Genomic DNA, 19,517 nt, shown 5'->3' with positions numbered 1-19,517 from the left:
TAATACAACTCACCCATAAGAAAGAAGGAAATTTTGCCATTTGCAGCCCTTCATTCACTTTTTTTTTTTCACTTCAAAAACCGGAACTTTATAACTGGCATAAACATTTCCATTGCATCAAAAACAACAAAATACCTAGAAATAAACTTAAGCAAGGAGATTACCTATACTCTGAAAACTAAAACATTGATGAAGGAAATTGAAGATGATACAAAGAAAATGGAAAGGTATCTTGTGCTCTTGGATAGGAAGAATCAGCATTATCAAAATGGCCACACTACCCAAAGGAATCTACAGCTCCAATGCAACCCCTGTCAAAATACTCACGGCATTCTTTACAGAACTAGAATAAACAATTTCAAAATTTATATGGAACCATAAAAGACCCTGAACTTCCAAAGCAATCTTTTGTAGGTCTTTTTTTTCCCTCTCTCTCTCTTTCTTCTTTTTGCTCTCTTTTCTTATGGTTTGATGACTAGAGAAGTTCCTTTAACATTTGTTGTAAAGCTGGTTTGGTGGTGCTGAATCCTTTTAGTTTTTGTTTATCTGTGAAGCTTTTCATTTCTCCGTCAAATCTGAATGAGAGCCTTGCTGGACAGAGTATTCTTGGTTGTAAATTTTCCCCTTTCGTTACTTTAAGTATATCATGCCACTTCCTTCTGGCTTGTAGAGTTCCTGCAGAAAAATCAGCTGATAACCTTATGGGAGTTCCCTTGTATGTTATTTGTTGCTTTTCTCTTGCTAATTTTAATATTTTCTCCTTATCCTTAATTTTTGTCAATTTGATTACTATGTGCCTTGGTGTGTTCCTCTTTGGGATGATCCTGTGTGGAACTCTCTGCACTTCCTGGACTTGGGTGACTGTTTCCTTTCCCACATTGGGGAAGTTTTGGGTTATTATGTATCTAAAAATTTTCTCAGGTTCTTTCTCTCTCTCTTCTTTTTCTGGGACCCCTATAATGTGAATATTAGTGTGCTTCATGTTGTCCCAGAGTTCTCTTAAACTATCCTCATTTCTTTTCATTCTTTTTTCTTTTTTCTGTTCTGCAGTAGTGATTTCCGCTAATCTGTCTTTTAGCTCATTGATCTGATCTTCTGCCTCATTTAGTCTATTCTGGGTTCCTTCTAGTGTATTGTTCATTTCAATGATTTTTATTCTTCAACTCTATTTGGGTATTCTTTATGTTTTCCAACTCTTTGTTAAAAACTTCAGTCTGTGCATCTGTATTCCTCCTGAGTTCTCTGAACATCTTTGACATCAATACTTTAAACTTTCTCAGATAAATTGCCTATCTTCTCATCATTTATTTCTTCTGGGATTTTATCTTGTACCTTGGCCTAGGAGATATTCCTCTGCTGCCTCATATTGTCTGTCCTTCTATTTATATTTTTAGGTAGGTTAGTTACATTTCTCAACCTTGGCCCTCTGTAGGAGACATCCTATGTGTCCCAGCAGTACACTCCTCTCTTGTCACCCAAGGGCCAGGGTCCAGTGTAGAGTCTAGCCTGTGTCTGTGGATTCCTTCCATAGGCTTTGGGATTGTTTTCTTATTTCTGGTATCTACCCTTGGCAGATAAGGCTGGACTAGAGGTTATGCAGGTTTCCTGGCAGGAGGAGCTGGTGCCTGCCCACTGCTGGGTGAAACTTGGTCCTGGGCCTCTGGTGGGTAGGGCCATGTCTAGAGGAATTTATGGCTTAGGAAGTCTGCTGATGGGTGGGGCTGTGTTTCCACCCTGTATGTTGTTTGGCCTGAGGCTTCTCTACAGGCTGTTGGGTGGGGCTAGGTCTTGGTGTCAATTATCCAGTCAAGATGTCAGTGTCCGGGAAAGCTCATGTAGATGAACACTCCCAGAATGTCTGCTACCAGCTTTTATGTCCCCTGGGTGAGCAGCAGCCACCGCCTGTGTCCCCAGGAGACCTTCCAAAACTAGCAGGTGGGCCTGGCCCAGGTTCTTCTGAAATTAACATAGCCAATATTTAAAAAAAAAACTATGAATGAAACATAACCTTTAAAAATTGTGAATCACTATATTGTATACCTGTAACTTACATGATATTGCACATCAACTCTATTTCGATAAAAAATAGATAAATAAAAAGGGAGAAAATTCCTCAATGAAAGAATCAAAGCATTAGATCTATATACAATACAAATAAATTTAAAATGGATTTGATTTTATTCAACATTTTATTATGGGGCTGTTAACATTGTTAGAATTTTATACACGTTGGCTTGAATGGATGGTGAATGAACAAATGAACATTTAAGAGAATCTAGGATTCTGGCTCCTGAAGTGTTTCGTGCCTTCTGGAAATCAGGGTTGAAGAGAATGCACTGGAATAAGTGCTTGGGACTTGATCAGGGTCCTAGCCACGTTCTCATCCTTTGCCCTGACCTCTCGCTCTCAAACTTCTCTCCCACCTCCTTTTCTCTCCTAAGCTCATATAAGCTCTCAGGCATACTTTTCACATGAGGCCCTGGCACTCAGACAAGAAAGGGTTAAGAGCTTTACAGTTATGTCACTGGCTTTAGAGGAGATCCTAGGGGAGAAGAAAGTCACATGAAAAAGCCCATGGTCCCCAAAGATGCTCAGAGGAAAATTATTTGCCTTCATTTCCTCCTCTGGCTTGGTCCCTTGGCCACTGCACACAGTCTGCTGGTTGTGGAAACACCCTGGAGCAGGGGCATGGCTCTAGCCTGTGGTTCCTGATGGCTATGCTGGACAGTTTGGGGTGACCCGAGATGTAGGTTGGTACTCACTGGGATAGCCTGGTGCTTCTGTGGGCCCTTCTGCCCACAGGCAGGAATGGTGGTGACTGACTGAATATAAAGGAGGTAGGAAATGATGAATTTGTTGATGAGAGACATGGGAAACAATAATGGATTGCCTTCATCATTTGGTCACCAAATGGAGCTATATTTGGAATTCTCTATCCCTTGAGAGCAGTCAGAGAGGACAGACCAAAATATTTCTGGAGAAGTTTTGTGGCATGGTGGAAATGGTGGAATGAGAGGCAAGACATCTTAACTCACTTCCTCTGTGACCTTGGGAAAATTGCCATTCCTTCTGTGGCCTTTGTAAATAATAAGTCATACAACAGGATTATTCTAAAGCAGAGATTGACAAAATGGTTTTTGTAAAGGGCAAGAGCAAATATTTTACTCTTTTTACAAGTTTTGAACATGGTCTCTGTTGCAGCTATTCAGTCTGTCCTATGAAAGCAGTCATAGACAATACGTAAATAACTGGGCACTGCTGTGTTCCAATAAAATTCTATTTATAAAAGTAGGTAGTGGGCAGGATTTGGCCCACAGGCTGCAGTTTGATGGCCCCTGGTGTAAAGTGCCAACCATCGCTGGTATTTTATGTCTCTGACCCATGTTTGGGTGAATCCATATGGAACTGGTGAAGCGGGGGGTGTTGTCCTGTGAACTGCATTCACAAAGAGAGTTCTCTTTTCTGGTACAGGTGAGGGAACTGTCAGGCTGGAGGCAGGCATAAGAGTTGAGTAACCTCTGGAAGCTCCACCTCCCTAAGGAAACTGATTAAATGGGAGGAGAGTCAGCATGCTGAATGCATAGGCAAAATTATGACTTAGATAAGTCAGAACTTATGTCTGTGAGTGAGTTTGAGTGGGAAATGACTGCGTGTCAATTTGGGTGGATATATACATGAAGGGAAGTTTAAAAGTGTATATGTTCATTGTGAAGGGCTATTTGTGTGAACAGGAAAAATGTGTGTTAGTGTGTAGATCTTCATCAAAATTTGTGTGAGCAAATATGTGTGTTGTGCCTGTATAAATGAATGTGTATGATAATATGGTAATATGAATGGAAGTGTGTGTGTGTGTGTGTGTGCGCGCGTGCGCATGCACATACGTGGATTTGTAGCAGGCAGAGCTGGAATTGAACTCAGGTAGGTCTAAAGCCCATATGATGTTTCCTATATTACATTGTCTTACATGTCTTAGACATTCTTGTGAAATAAGAGAATTAGAAGGGAGTGGAGAGGAAGCCAAAGAAAGGTGACTAGGTAATCAACAAAACAAAATGGAAGTTTCTAAAGCTAATGGAAGCTTTGACCCTAATAGTTCTGGATTCAAATACCAGTTTAGCTACTAAGAGGTTGTTTGACTTTGGGCAGTTACTTATCTGAGAGTCAGTTTCCTCATGCATGAACCAGTGATACTTTAATTTCACAGATTTGGTGTGATGATTAGAAATAATAAATATATCTAATACTTGGTAGATATTTAATGGTTGATATTATCAAAGATATATTAATAATAGAAATTGGAGATTACTAATAATAAGAAATGAAAAGTAGTATTAGATATGGCAGTATGATAGATTATTTTAGAAAAGGAAGCTTTAGTAGCATATTGGAGTTACAAGTAAAATGGCATTGGGTAAAGATCAGGAAGGTGGTAAGAGGTTAGATGAAGAGAGAACACATCCCTCCTTTTGTAAAGCAAAGGTGAATGGAGGAAGAGACACCTGGACATATCTGCACACTAAGGATAAGGAGCCAACAGAGAGGGAGAGTTTGAAATGACCACCATGACAGATTAATGGGGAGAGGTACTTAAAAAGAAGAGAAGGCTGGGGTCCAGTGCACAGATGGAAGGCTAAGCCTTGAATAGTAGCAAGAGGGAAAAGACAATTCAAATATAAATTTGTAGATGGCAGAGTGAGGGTGGGGAGGTGAAGGGAATGAACGACGGATGAGTTTTGTTTTTCTCCCTGGGCCAAGAGTCAGGAAATTACAATCACCTGATGAAGGGGATGAAGGTGGAGTAGGGCAGACATGATGTGATTCAAAGATGATGTGGGTTGCCAAATTCTAGCTCTGCCATTTACTATCCAGGTGATCTTGGGTGGAGGATGACTTAAACTCTCTAACTCTGTTTTCTTCCCATCAGTAAAATGGGGGGAATGACTACAGTTCTCTCAGGGTGTGGTGATTGAGATAATGCACATGCAGCCCTTACACACAGCCGCTCCTAACTGATCTGTTTCCAACCTGCCTTCTCCCTTCCCCATCCTTCTTACGCAGTCCTGCCAGAGAGAGCTACCTAAAATGCAAACTTCACCGTGCCATTCTCTCATTATAAACTCTTCAGTGGCTCTTATTGCTTCAACATAAATTCTAAACTCTTTGGACTAATAACCAGAGCCCTCAGTGTTTTGGCCTCGACGTCACTGTCTGACATTATTTCCTACCATTTCGTGCTATGTCCTCTATGCTATGGTAACCCTGAATTGTTATAATTTTCCTCCAAACTCCATGTCCTTTCAGGTCTCTGTGACTTTGTTCATGTTCTTCCCCCCTCGTATGACTTTACTTGGCAAACTCTTACTTATATTTCAAGGTTCAACTCAGGGTGACACTCTCAGAAAATCTTTTCTGAATTCCTAGGAAGTTCTCCATGTGTTCCACAGCTCCCTGTGTTGAACTTTTCCTCTATACTCTCTGTATTGTATAGATAGTTTATTTAACTGTCTGTCTCTCCCTGAAATAGGTCCTTCAGGAACCATGGTAGGTGCTTAGTAAGGTTTGTTAAATTGATAGTTAACTCAGTTACCATTTTCTTTGGAGATGCAGATCACATTTTTGATGGTCCAAGTGGAAACTGCAGTGTTATTCACAGCTCTTAACTGTTTATAATAGCCAGAGATATGTAATCCAACTTCTCATCAACTTTAGTTTTAAGGTGATGAAAAAAGAGACCCAGAGTAAGGAAGTAATTTTACTGAGATCGCATAGTTAGTGAATAGAATGGCAAGGAGTTTTAACCCATGTTTCCTGATTTCCTGACCAGAGCCTTTCCATTTCTCAACCAATGAAAAATGATCTGTCTCCACTTCCCTGCTCCAGTCCCATTCACCTTTATGGAAGGGGAGAAGAGATGACTGCCAAATCCTATACATCAACACCCAAATGACTCATTCTGGGCATGGCAACCCCCAACCACACTGGTACCAGCCACTCACTCTTCATTCTGCTGGGGATCCCTGGCCTGGAAGACCAGCACACATGGATCTCTCTCCCCTTCTTTATTTCCTACCTTGTTGCTGTCCTTGGGAATTGCCTCCTTTTCTTCATCATCATCATTGAACACAGCCTCCATGAGCCCATGTACTTCTTCCTCATCATGCTGGCTGTGGCTGACCTCATCCTGTCCACTACCACTGTGCCCAAGGCCCTGGCCATATTCTGGTTCCATGCTGGAGAGATCTCCCTTGATGGCTGTGTCACCCAAATCTTCTTCATCCATGCCTCCTCCATTGCTGACTCAGGGATTCTGTTGGCCATGGCATTTGACCGCTATGTGGCCATCTGTGACCCACTGCGTTATACCACAGTGCTCAGTCACACAGTAATCATAAGGGTTGGCCTGGCTGTGGTCCTGCGAAGCTTCTCTGTGATACTCCCAGATGTGTTCCTGGTGAAGAGGCTGCCTTTCTGCCATAGCAATGTGCTACCACATACCTACTGTGAGCACATGGCTGTTGCCAAATTTGCTTGTGCTGATATTCATGTCAATGTCTGGTATGGTTTGTCAGTTCTTCTCTCTACTGTAGTGATAGATGCCTTGCTCATCTTGGTTTCCTACACCTTCATCCTCAGTGCAGTCTTCTGCCTCCCCTCCCGAGGAGCTCGGCAAAAGGCCCTGGGCACATGTGGCTCTCACCTTGGGGTCATTTCCATGTTCTACTTGCCTGGCATTTTTACCATAATTACTCAGCGGTTTGGGCATCATGTTCCTCTCCATACCCACATCCTGCTGGCAAATGTCTGCATGTCAGCCCCTCCTATGCTAAACCCCATCATCTATGGCATCGAGACCAGGCAGATTCGCGAGCGTCTGGTTAGTACTCTGTCTTCATGGTGGACATACTGCTGAGTTTATGTGACAGGTGATATGTTTATCAACGTAGAATCTTGCATTTTTTTTGCCTGCTTTGTAGAGATTTATGAACTAAGGATTATACTGACTGTGAACAAAGGGATCTGTCATTACTTTGAAAGATAGATTGCCATGTTACTTTAAGAAGGGCAGTGTTTAGAAAAGAGCATGAGCTTTCAGATCAGATTAGATTTGAGCCCTGGTTTCACCAAAAGTGATGTGTTTGATCTTGAAGTTACTTAGCCTCTTAGAGACTTTTCTTAGCACATGCATAGTGTCCTGAAAAATAGGAATACCAAAACCAAACTAAATCATATTAAACAATGAGAATTATTTCCTACAGTGAGCTTAGCTAGGACACTGCAATTAAAGCATCTAGACAGAATATATATTTAATTTCATCATATACAGACTTGAGAAATCTATATCTATGTCTATCTATAAACTTATTTTGAATTTGAAGTGGAACCAAAGAACAGAATAGAGAACTAGAAATAAACCCATGCATTTAACCCATGCATTCTTTGACAAGGGTATTAAGAATTCTCAGTGAGGAAAGAATAGCCTCTTAATAAATAGTTTTAGGAAAACTGGATATTTGCATGCAAAAGATTGAAATTGGACCCTTACACCACAGATGAAAATTAACTTTAAGTGGAATAATGGCTTAAATATAAGATCTGAAACTAAAAATCTTAGACAAAAATATTTTAAAAAAAAACTTCTTGACATTGGTCTTGACAATGATTTTCTTGATTTCACATCAAAGTAGAGGCAACAAAAGCAAAATAAAGAAGTGGGACTACATCAAACTAAAAAGCTTGTCTAATAATGAAAAAACTAAAAAGCTTCTCTACAGAAAAACAATCAATCAACAAAATGGAAAGGCAGCCTATGGAGTGGGAGAAAATATTTTCAAATCATATATCTGATAAGGGGTTAATATTCAAATATGTAAGGAGTACTTGTAACTCAATAGCAAAACTCAATAGCAAAAAGCCCACAAAAAGCAAATAACCTGATTAAAAAATGGCAAAGGACCTGAATAGAGATTTTTCAAAGAAGACATACACATGGCCAATAGGAAGATGAAAAGATTCTCAATATCACTAATTATCAGACAAATGTGAATCAAAACCACAATGAGATATCACTTCACACCTGTTAGAATGTCTATTATCAAAAAGATAAGAGATAACAAATGCTGGCAAGGATATGGAAAAAAGAGGAACCATTGTACACTGTTGGTGGAATGTAAATCTGTGGAGCCACTATGGCAAACAGTATGGAGGTTCCTCAAAAAATTAAAAATAGAACTACCATATGATTCAGAAATTCCACTTCTGGAATTCCGATTCTGAAAACAATGAAATCACCGTCTCAAAGAGATATCTGCACCCCCATGTTCACTGCAGCATTATTTACAATAGCCAAGAGATGGAAACAACCTTAGTGTTCATTGAAAGAAGAATGGATAAATAAAATGTGATATACATATACATAAAATGTGATATATATTCTAGTCAGCCATATAAGGAAATCTTGCCATTCGTGACAATGTGGATGAATCTTGAAAACATTACACTACGTGAAATAAGTTAGAGAAAGACAAATACTGTATGATCTCATTTGTAGGTGGAATCTAAAAAATCAAACTCATAGAAACAGAATAGATTGGTGGCTGCCAGACATGAGGGATGCGGGTGAGGGAAATGATTGAAGGTGGTCAAGGGTATAAAATTCCAGTTATAAAATATGTTTTGAGAATGCAATGTACAGCATAATGACAAGAGTTAATAGTACTGTATTGTGTATTTGGAAGTCTTAAGAGAGTAGATCTTAAAAGTTCTCACCAGAAATGCAAATGTAACTATGAGGTGATGGATGTGTTAACTAACCTTATTGTGGTAATCATTTAGCAATATATATGTATATTAAATCATTGCGTTTTACACCTTAAGGTTACAAAATGTTATGTCAATTATACCTCAATAAAGTTGGAAGAAAAAAAGAAAATGTGGTGCACGTACACAATGGAATGTTATTCAACCATAAAAAGAAGGGAATCCTGCCATTTGTGACAACATGGTTGAGCCTGGAGTGCATTATACTAAGTGAAATAAGTCAGACACGGAAAGACAAATACTGCATAATTTCTCTTCTATGTGGAATCCAAAAAAATTGAACTCATAGGAGAGAGCAGAATGGTGGTTGCCAGAGGCACAGGGGTAGGGGAAATAGGGAGATGCTGGCTGAAGGGTACAAACTTTCAGTTTGGGGACCTAATGTACAGTATGGTGATTATAGTTAAAATATGGGATTGTATACTTGAAATTTGCTGAGAGTTGATGTTAAGTGTTCTTGCTGTACATACAAAATAGTAACTATGTGAGGTGATGAATCTGTTAATTAGCTTGATTGAATTAATCATTTCACAGGTATACATATATTTAAGTGTACACCTTTTTAGACACGATTTTTATTTGTTAATTATACCATAATAAAGCTGGAAAAATTTAAATATAAGATAGTTTCATAAGTAAAAAAGGAAGGGGCACCATAATCTTTACATTTCTTGACTATACTTTTACCATAGATAGAACTAAGAAATACAAAATATTAGCAGGATCTGGAACATACTTCACGCAGAGTAAGCAGTTAAGTGAGTAGGCCGTGGGACCCAGGTCAAAGGTCACAACTCGCCTGTGTATGAGGTAAGAGGTAAATGTACGCATGCGCCAGTTATGTAAGCCTGTGAACGAAGAAAGTAAAGGTACGCATGCGCTAGTAGCATTATGTAAGTAGTATGAACAAAGGAATGAGCATGTGCGCGCAGGATAGAGAAAAGCAGGACAAGTGCGCCACGCGGGCGCGCGCCATCTTGTTGAACTAGGATAAAGTGCTGTTTCGCTCCTTGCCGGCTCCTCGCGCAGTTTGTTTTGTGGTACGGCGGCTCCTCACACATTTTTCCGGTTGGGCAGCTTACCTCCTCGAATCCCCCTTCAGCCCCTCTCAGGTGACAGCAGTGGGTACATTTTTAACTTCTTTCTGCCTTAGCTCGTTTAGCCTTAAAATTTTGGTGTAATAAGTACTTCTTGTAATTCAAAAGGAATTTGTAGAATCAAAGGAGATCACAAAAGTCAGTAGGCCTTATTTGAATTTTAAAGGATAGTATTAATCAAAATTAGAATTGCTGCTGGTAGAATCTTTCATTTCTCAAGAGAATTTTTGTGTGCCATGCTGGGGTGTACCTGGAAGACTTGTTAGTAATTATTGGTGGGGAGAAAAGTTGAGATACTATGAAGTATCTACTATTTAATACCTTTTGGTGGAGACCAAGGGGATGGTAGTATGTCATCTGTGTAATGTACAACTCTAAGTATCAGGGTAACCCAGTATGCCAAGGTACTTTTTGAGAAATGAGAGTATTTAAGTTTATATCATTATGGTAGTCTCCTCTCACCAGTGTATCAATTGTAGGGGAAAAAAAAATCATTTACATTGGTCAACCCCAAAGCAGAGACACAGAGAAGCAGAAAAGCTGGTTTCATAACTTACCCTTCTACTAAAAAGTATTTCTCCATGACCCACATTGGATACATACGAATCCAACCCTTGCCAGTACATTCCATTCATATAGGACTGAGTTCTCCATATTCTTCCTCCAGTGTATCAACCAAAGCACTGGTTGACTTTGCCAGCTTATACTGGTTTAGCTGTGTAATGTCATCATCTTGCCCAAGGATACTCTTCCTTTTATCTTTCCTTTTAAGTATCTTCTTTCTGTCCAGTGTTAAGATAGACCATTACTTATCTCTAGAAATAACTCTTTTACCAATAAGGTCTTTTAAAGGTCACTGACATCTTTGTATAGTATCTAAGTTTTTCATGAAATATTTAGTAGATGTGCTAAGGGAAATCTGAGATTCTATTTTCAATGAGGAATCAGGGTTCCTGGAAGGGTAGTGGCTCTCACACAGCCCGCTATTGCTCAGGTGTAAATCTTTATTGCTCCAACCTTAAAAGCTTAAACTCAAGAAAGTGCTGAAACCAGGTGATGCTGTTACCTCAGTCCTGGCTTTCATACCAATCAGGGTTCAACTGGAGAAGGAGAACTAGCAGGAGATAAACATTAAGAGATTTATTTATTTATTGCAAGGAATTCGCTTATGCAACTGTGAAGGCTGGCAAGGCAAGTTGTAAACCCACAAGGCAGGCTCTCAGGAAGGACAAGCTGGGACTCCTGGGCATGGGCTGAAGCTGCCCTTTATAAGTGGAATACCTTCGACTTCAGGGAAGTCTCAGTTCTGCTCTCAAGGCCTTTCACCTGATTGAACATTAGGCCCACCCTGCTTATCAAGGACAGTCTCCCCTGTTTAAAGTCAAATAATTGTGGACTTTGATGACATCTACAAAACATCTTTACAGCAACATTGGGATTAGTGTTTGATTGAAAAACTGGGGGCTTATAGCCTAGGCAGTTGGCACATCAAAATACCATCACCCCTGCCATTTATATCAATACACCCTTTAACCAACTCCACTATCAACAAGATGTGGTTGGGAGATAATGGTGGAAATGGGGGAGCACAGCAGGCTGGATATTTAACATGGCAATCTAAGGCATGCAGAATTCAGCCTTTGTTTTAAAATATGTTTTTCTATAGGCAGTGTGGAGCCACTCATGATCAAATGAGTGTATGCTGGGAAGATAATCCTAGATGTGTACGAGGCAAGGAAAGACGGAACAGGTTGAGGCACAGTTTATTTAGGAAGTCCTTTGCAAGATACATAGTAGAGATCTGACCAAAGGCCTAGAGAAGGAGAGGAGAAAACAAAACTTGAGTCGCATAAAAAAGGCAGAAGCATGTTTTCATTGATCCAGATGGGTTTGGGGGCCATCTACAAGTAGCATGTTTCATGGAGGGAGTCATAAAGCAGTGCAGGGCAGGAATATTGGTGGTGAAGGTCATTTGACATAGACTTCCAGTGATCTCCCTGCTAAAGTTGGCTGGCTGGCATCCTGACACCTCTGCAGAGAAAAAGGTGGTTCAGAGGTCGTGGGCAAATGAGGCAGGGCTAGTGGCTGAGAAGGGGAACCAATAGAGGTGTGTTGGTGTCCAGAGAGAGCCATTGACAGTCTCTGGATCCCTATCAGCCCATCCTCAGGGACAGAGGATCAGAGGGGCCGCATTTTTTCCTCCATCATTGAAACCAGGATTGAAGAAGGGCCTTAGAGGTCCAGCGAAGGCACATTCGGAGAAGGTATAGATGAGGGAGCCATGGTCAGTGATATTGTAGAAGGAGACAGTGCTGGCCTCATAGTCCAGAAAGACCCCAACTCGGCATGGAGGCACCTGAAGGTGGAGGGGAGTAGAGGGGCAGGTGCCAGCTTCATACTTTTGTTTGTTCCATAGCCAGATTGTCCAGAAGCCATTGCTGGGGTTGAGCATAAAATGCCCCTTCCTCCGCACAGAGTCTCTACAGACCCCCAGGTCCCAGGCCTCCTTTCCTGTCACATCTACCTCCCAGTAAAGTTTTCCGGAGTCAAAGCACTGGAAACCCAGGACCATGGGGTAAGTATCAAATCTTTCCTCATTTTCAGGCACCTTCTGCTGGATGTCTCCAAACCTCACTTCTCTCCGATTCTCCGAAAGGATGAGCCATGGATTGGCTGTACGTGGATCCAGTGTGATGTGTACTGCAGAGAGAGGACCAGAAGAGTGTGGGGAGTCAGTAATTCTGTGCCTGTGGTGGGGACATGAGGATGAAGGGGTGATCCTGAGCCTCACTGTGTGAGGAAATGACTGCCCAGCCAACTCCGACCCTTGCCCTGACCTTTGGGGTATTTCCACCCCTGCCCCACCTACTGTAGCCTGTCACCTCTCCCCAACTCTGGGATGCACTGCGCACCCTCGTTATCCCCTTCTGCTCCCCAGCAGGTCAGACCCACAGCCTGGTGCTGGCCTCACCACCATGCGTCCTCAGCATCTTTTTCAGCCCGGGCACACAGCACACACTCTCTAGGTCTGGGGAGACAATGTCTAGCTTCTCCAGGTTCCAGTTCTCACTCCTGGGGGAAAAAGAGTTAGAGACTCTATATCCAACACCTACATCACCCTTCCCAAATCCTGTTGCTCTACCCACCCTTGTTCATGATAGATTTAATTCAGTGCAAATTTGCAAACACCTCTTGTGTTAGGATCCTGGGGATGGAGGGCAAAAGGAAGTAGGATTCAGTTTCTCTCCAAGCCTTGCTGGTTACATGAGCCTCTGCAGCACATGGACAGCCTGTATCTCCTCTCCAAACCTAAGGTCAGCCCGCAAGCACATTCTGTTTCATTTAACAGGCAAGTCGTCTGATATCGTCTAAATCACTGCTGTGAGGAACCTCAAGAAGTCTCACCTGTGCCGTGGGTCTTCCCCATGGCTCTTTCTGGGAGGTTTGAAACTGGTTAGATTCTTTTTAAAGAAGTCCCAGTGGTTTGTAGGCTCAGAACTCCCCAGTTTGTCTAACTTTGCATTGTGAAGATGTTACAGTCCAATTACTTTGGGCAGCTCACCAATTGAGATGTCCATGAATTAGCCTTCTGAGACCAGCAAATATTTGATGGAGGATTGGGTCTTCGAGGACAAGGAGGAGGATGGGGAAAACTTCAGTGGATGTTTCCTAACTCAGAAATCTTTTTTAACAGGTATATATGCTTCCTGCCAACCCCTCCTCTAACAAAGAAAACCTCTCCTTACCTTTCCAGGACACTTTTCACCTCCTGAGGAGAAAAGAGACACAGGGTAAGTTCTGGAGACACTGGTTTTATGGTTGAGACTTCAGTCCTGTGGTGACATGATACAACCCTGAGGTGCACGGACAGTGCTCTGCCGCATTCCTCTGTGCCAAGGCCCAAAAGACATTTCTGACCAGCTTGGAACAAAAGGGACATGGAGGTGCTTGTAAGGTAAGCAGAAACCTAGCATGCATGTGACCTATAGCTAGAGGAAGGGAGGTGACTCAGAAAAAATATTAGAAGGACCGGCTCCTTGGTGGGGGCGGGTGGGAGAGTGGAAAGGAGCAAATAGCGCAGCCTGGCTGAGGCCCAGAGACAGTCACGGAGAAAGAATGGCCAAGTCAGGATGCACAGAACCTGCTCTCGCTGTGGGGTCGCACTGTCCGGGGAGGAAGGGCTGACTAGTTAAAGCTCTGTCCCATGCTGTATGTGAAACAGGGATGTGATACTGAAACATCTGCAAATATACTGTTGCAGGGGTTGGGGGTCCTTACTCGGGAGTGGGCAGGCTCCTAGGCCCTGTCAAACATGCCTGAGAAAGCTCTGCTCGATGTTGGGCAGAAGCAAGATTTAGACAATGGGAAGAAGAGATCCTGAGAAGTCATGTCAACCTCATTAGCTTTTGTGCACAAACCAGAAAGAAATGGTCTCATGACCTCGTCTGACTGAGAGACAGTGGAAAGATGTGGGGAAAAGAGGAGCCACAGAATGTCCCAGCAGAAGGGACTTCTGAGACCATCTCGTCCATTGTTTCCCAAAGTGAGGCCAGCAAACGCCTGTCATCGGCGGATGTGAGATGATTGTAAGTGGGAAAACACATCACTGAATTTGTAAAAATAATTATGTGCTTATTTTAGTCTTAGCTTTACCTCTTACTATTCTGGTGAACTTGGTTCAGATTTTTAGTTTGAGTCTCTCACTAAATCTCTTAACATCTCTGCACCTTAGTTTTCTCATCGATGAAATAAGAATAATATAATAGTAGCATCCACCTCATTGCATAGTCACGAGGGACTGAACACTGGCATATGTGCTACTTAAGAATTTGCAGTCATTAATATTACTGTTATGAAACAAATTAGGAAAAATAGTAACATCAACACATAATTTCTTGGCTGCTATTGCTTGGGACAAATTTCCTTTTAAATTCTATTTATTCAGGTAAAATCGTGAGATAATTTAAAGAAAAAAATAACATGCTAAAATCATTTGGGTAGTTCACAGAAATAGCAGAAAGTGTAAAGATGGTAATTTATGACTAAAGTTTGGAGAACCCTTGTCATTGAGCCCACTACCCCTGTTTCACAGATGGAGAAATTAGGTTGAGGAAAGGAAAATGACTTGGGGTTACGGAGAGAAATTTGTGGCAGGGCTGGGGCTGGGCTGCCGTCTTTTAATTTTCCATTCAGTGTTTTTAGTTATGTTACATTTATGAAAATCTTCCCATGGCCAAACACTCATCTAAGAGCCTTACTGGATTCTTTTATTTAATCCTTACAAAACCCTTTTGAGATATGTAATCTTATAATACGCATTTAGCACAGGAGAAACCTGACCTTCAGAAAGATTAAGGAACTTTCTCTAGGTCATGGATCTGGTACGTGTTAGAGCAAGCACCTTCCAGAGATGTCCATTTCTTTTGATTTCTGCGTGGAATATTCCTTCCTAAATTTGTACTTTTCCATGCCTCGAGTGCAACCCACTCATGGGTCCAAATTCTAGTCTGTTCTACTTAAGACAATTCCAGGGACCGAGTTTCTGTGTGCTCTTAAGGTAACCCCTAGGAGCTCTGGCTTTTTTCAGTTACTGCCTGAATCTCAGAGCAGAGCCTGTCCTCAGGCCTCACCTGCAGCAGCTCCAGCGCTGAGCCCCGACTCCTCCTCTCCAGCTCTGCGATCAGCTCCTGCAGGATCTGGCTCTGCTGGGCCAGCCTGGCCTCTGTCGCCCCCAAGACTCTCAGCTTTTCCCTCTCATCCTCCTCCAGCTTCTGCAGTTGCCTCTGCTCCTCTTCTGCCAGGAAGTTTTTCTGTCTCACAAACTCTTCATGAATCCTCAATTTGTGTGCTTCAACCTTCCCCTTTGGTGTCCATGGAAAGAAAGAGGTGTTGTTTTTATTTTTTAAATCAAAATCTCTTAAGCTTTGGGAGAGGAAGTGTTCCTATCTGTTTCTATTCCTTGTAGATGCACCGCTTGGCTCCCTCTGGGAATAAGCGCGCGTGAGCACGCGCACACAGACACACCCACACCCACACCCACACGGTTTTGCTGGGGAGGCTGGTGGGTGAGGCTTCTGGGCCTAAGAGGGAAATGGGACTGGTGTGGGGGGTGCACCACAGCTGCCCTACAACCACAGCTGCATCAGCCTATGGTATCAGAGACTTCCTCCACATCCTTTAAGTCACCACACAGACCTGCCCCTTTGTCTTCATATCTCAGTAAGTAGCAGAAACACCTGCCTCCACCCACAACAATGTCACAAAGACAGGCTCACAACACCATTCCTAAGTCCTGGGGAAAAGGAGTCTTTGAGGTATTCTTTGCTTGGCCTCTCCTGCTTGTGACTGGAGGGTCATTCAATGACATGGGATGACCCCTTTTGCTACCACAGCCTGATTCACCCTTCCCCACTCCCAAATCTTCCTCTTCTGGGATCACCTGGTCAATGATCTCCTTGCACTCTTCTCTAGTCCCTGACCCACCCCACCTCCTAATCTTTGGTGCAAAACAAGCTGTAGATCCCCATTACACTTCTGACCAGTGACCTGGACAAGGTCCAGCAACCACCTGGTTGGACTGGTTTTCCTACTTTAAGGTCTTGATGGTTCCCTTAAGTCTGTTCCTTGCAGCCCTCGTCATTTCCTGACAGGCCTAGCCATTGGGCATCTCTCCTTAGATTTCTCTGTCCCAGATATTGAGGAACTGGTGCTGTCATCCCCTAAGACTGGGCTCAAGGAGCAGGAGCTTTAGGGTATGTCTTGTCCCTCAGCACCTTCTCCTAAGACTCTTGATCTTTGTGTCTAATTGGAGCTCTTTGAGCGCCACCCTTTTATTCCCCTCTATCGGAAGACCTAGGGGATGGCTGGTTCTTGGAGAGTGAGAGATAGGGACTCTTCTCAGACAGGCATTGCTATGGTTAGGGCTTTCTTGAGTCCAGGACCCTGGACCCTCCCCAGGCTTCTGATCTCATGTTCCCTTCGGGATGTGACTCTTGCCTTCCAGGCTGCTCTCTTCATTGAAACATCCACTTCCAGCTTCTCAGCCAACTGCTGCCCATTTTTTAGTTTCTCTAATGCCACCTGGAGCTTCTCCTGCAGAGAAAGGTAGCAGGTTAAGCCCCGTCAGACCGAGAAGTAGAGTAGGGTGGTGTGAGGTGGGGGAAGATTATACTGGTTCCTTGAAAAGTGTGAGTGCAGAGGAGGAGGGAGGACTCCAGTCTGACTGGGGTAGGAATTCTGTGGATGGGAAGATTTTGGAAAAAGTCTGATATTTCTTACAAAACAAAGCCACACCACTGGGGTGGAAGGGGTGGGAAGGGTGGTGAGGGGATGCTACTCATTCCAGGAGGCCACAAAGAAACACAATCCTTACAGCATTTTCCCATAACATATCCGCTGATCTTGGGGAATGAAAAAATTGTGCTGAGCTTGCAATTCTCCCCTTAAATTAGACATAGAAGGCAGGAGACACACTTTCTTTCCTCAACCCCTCAACTCCACGGGTGACTCTCTCCCATCCCCAGCTCTGAGTAACAAAGCAGTCATCAGGGCCCCATCTCCTTTCTACCTGTTTGTGCTTCCGTGCTAAGGCCTCACCTGGTACTCACGAGCAGCCTCCTCCACAGGGACCATGGGGTGGTCACGGTGTTTCCGGGATTGGGAACACACCCAGCAAAGGGCCTTCCCATCTGCCTCGCAGAACAGGTGAAGTCTCTCTCTGTGCACCGCACACAGCTCTCCCTGTGTGCCCTCCTTGGCACCCTGGCTGATTTGTTTAAGGTTGTCCACCACGTTGGCCAACTGCCTATTGGGCCGGAGGTTCCTGAGCAGGAAGCAGAGCCGGCACACAGGACAGACGCTGCCCCCATTTTTCCCAACTTCAGAGATGCATTCTCGGCAGAAGCTGTGACCACATTCAATGTTCACGGGCTCCACCATGGTATCCAGGCAGATAGGGCACGTGACCTCCTCCCACATCATCGCCAAGGGCACTGCTGAGGCCATGGGGGTAATGTACCTATTAAGCAGCACTGGGGAGATCTTGCAGGGGCCCAGTGGGGAGAGGAGAAAAGGAAAGGGGGAGAGAAGAGTGGTGAGAGAAAAACAAACAATTCAAAGGAAAACAGGAGGGAGTGAAAACAAGAAAAGTCAAGGACGTCAACCTGAATAACACAAGCTCCTCCGTCACAGTCTGGTCCACTGATCAGACAGAAGGAGAAACTGAGTCCCCAAACGAGACAGCGAAAATTGCTGAGAAGCTGAGATGAAGCTGTTACAATCCTACTTTCATCATGTCCTTCTCTGCTTAAACCCTCATGCCCAGGCTTTACCCACCAATCTTCCATCTCAGGCCACCAGTCCTCCACTTTCTTGAGAAGCTAATCCTAATAATAGTGACCATTTACCATGTACCTTCCATGTGTCAGGTGCTAGACACTTCATCTACATCTTCATTAATCTTTGCAATAATGGCAAAAAATATATATATACTCACACATATACACATATGAATATATACATAAGAATATATTTTTTCTTATATATTCTCATAAGTACATATGTATATCTGTATGGGCATATATGTGTATATGTATATACATATGTGTATACGCACACGAATGTGTGGGTGATTGAGTACACCCTGGGCTCTTCTCTCAACTACTCTGAACCTGGTACCTGTCTTTGTTTCCCCCAGGGCATAGATCCATACATTTCTAACAGCCTGAGCAACCCTGCCCCTTTCACCTCCAGGGGGTACTTTTGGGGATGGGAGTCTTGGAGATTGCAGGTCTACCCCACACTGGGTTCCTCTGGACCATCCTCCAAGCTAGGCTGCCTTCAGTGCTAGTTCTCCTGGCTTCCCCCAGGCCTCTTGTCCCGGCTCAGGTGCCAGCAGCAGGGCAGCCTAGCTCCTTCTGGGGCACCTGGAAGTCAAGTTCACAGCCTAGCTTCCCCTCAGGCAAACGTGCGGCACCGGAAGAACTGCTGGGTTAGGGTTGAGGGGGCCCTGCTGAGGGAAAACTGAGACCAAAGGCTCTAGGGGAGGGAACTGGTTGGAGGGGGCTTTTCAGATCTGGGGCAGGGTAGAGCGGTCCCTCAAGGAGGGCTGGGGTACCTCGATCTAGGCAAGTTCACTTACCTCTTCAGAGGACTCAGCAGCTGGTTCCTTATTTCACTTTCGATTTCCCGTCAAAGGCGAGTCTGAGAGGGAGGAGGGTGAAGGGAGGGGAAAGTGGGAGGGGCAAAGAGAGGAGGAGGGAGGAGTTAAGGCGTTGCAAGAGTCAGAAGCCTCGGGCTCGGGTTTCTTCGAGGCGGGGACTGTGTGAAAGCGCCACAGCATTCAGTCCTTGCTTTACGCTCCCGTCCATGTCCTCTCTGTCTAATAGAGGAAAATATCGTATTTGTTACGTGGGGGCGTCATGATACTTCCTTTGACGCAGGCCTACCTGCCACGCCCACGTGCGGGAGCTGCTCTGAAGGAGGTTTGGATGGACAGAAGGGGTGCCCAGAGCTCTCCTGCGAAGGCCACCTTCTGTTTCCTACTCCCAGAAACATTTCCTCTTCAGGAGACTTGGTATTCTTTTAACATGGGGAGAGATTTAT

At 43.6% G+C, this 19,517-nt stretch overlaps 2 protein-coding genes across 2 annotated transcripts; one reads left to right on the top strand and one right to left on the bottom strand.

Annotated features, from left to right (window-relative positions):
- The first annotated feature begins 5,959 nt into the window (after window positions 1-5,959).
- LOC105083336 (olfactory receptor 52B4-like) lies at window positions 5,960-6,910 on the top strand. Its single transcript, XM_010973158.1, has one exon. The coding sequence runs from the start codon at window positions 5,960-5,962 to the stop codon at window positions 6,908-6,910; it is 951 nt and encodes a 316-aa protein (XP_010971460.1).
- Window positions 6,911-11,661: 4,751 nt separating this feature from the next.
- TRIM21 (tripartite motif containing 21) lies at window positions 11,662-19,204 on the bottom strand. The gene is made up of 7 exons (XM_010973037.3): window positions 19,054-19,204; window positions 17,511-17,954; window positions 16,911-17,006; window positions 15,545-15,775; window positions 13,661-13,683; window positions 12,886-12,986; window positions 11,662-12,614 (listed from the first exon to the last, which is right to left on the bottom strand). The coding sequence occupies exons 2-7, from the start codon at window positions 17,916-17,918 to the stop codon at window positions 12,079-12,081; spliced, it is 1,395 nt and encodes a 464-aa protein (XP_010971339.1). The 5' UTR covers window positions 17,919-17,954; window positions 19,054-19,204; the 3' UTR covers window positions 11,662-12,078.
- Between the last annotated feature and the right edge of the window lie 313 nt (window positions 19,205-19,517).

Source organism: Camelus bactrianus, chromosome 10, assembly GCF_048773025.1.
Source record: "Camelus bactrianus isolate YW-2024 breed Bactrian camel chromosome 10, ASM4877302v1, whole genome shotgun sequence".
Taxonomy (NCBI): domain Eukaryota; kingdom Metazoa; phylum Chordata; class Mammalia; order Artiodactyla; family Camelidae; genus Camelus; species Camelus bactrianus.
This window is presented reverse-complemented; position numbering and strand designations above follow the sequence as displayed.

What these genes read in the sequence shown, in the direction of transcription:
- LOC105083336 (XM_010973158.1), top strand. Translation starts at nt 5,960, where the DNA reads ATGGCAACCCCCAACCACACTGGTACCAGCCACTCACTCTTCATTCTG.
- TRIM21 (XM_010973037.3), bottom strand. Translation starts at nt 17,918, where the DNA reads ATGGCCTCAGCAGTGCCCTTGGCGATGATGTGGGAGGAGGTCACGTGC. An exon ending in AGGCTGCTCGTGAGTACCAG is followed by an intron (nt 17,007 to 17,510) that starts GTGAGGCCTTAG and finishes CTTTCTCTGCAG; the next exon opens with GAGAAGCTCCAGGTGGCATT. An exon ending in GATGCTGAGGACGCATGGTG is followed by an intron (nt 12,615 to 12,885) that starts GTGAGGCCAGCA and finishes CTCTCTCTGCAG; the next exon opens with TACACATCACACTGGATCCA.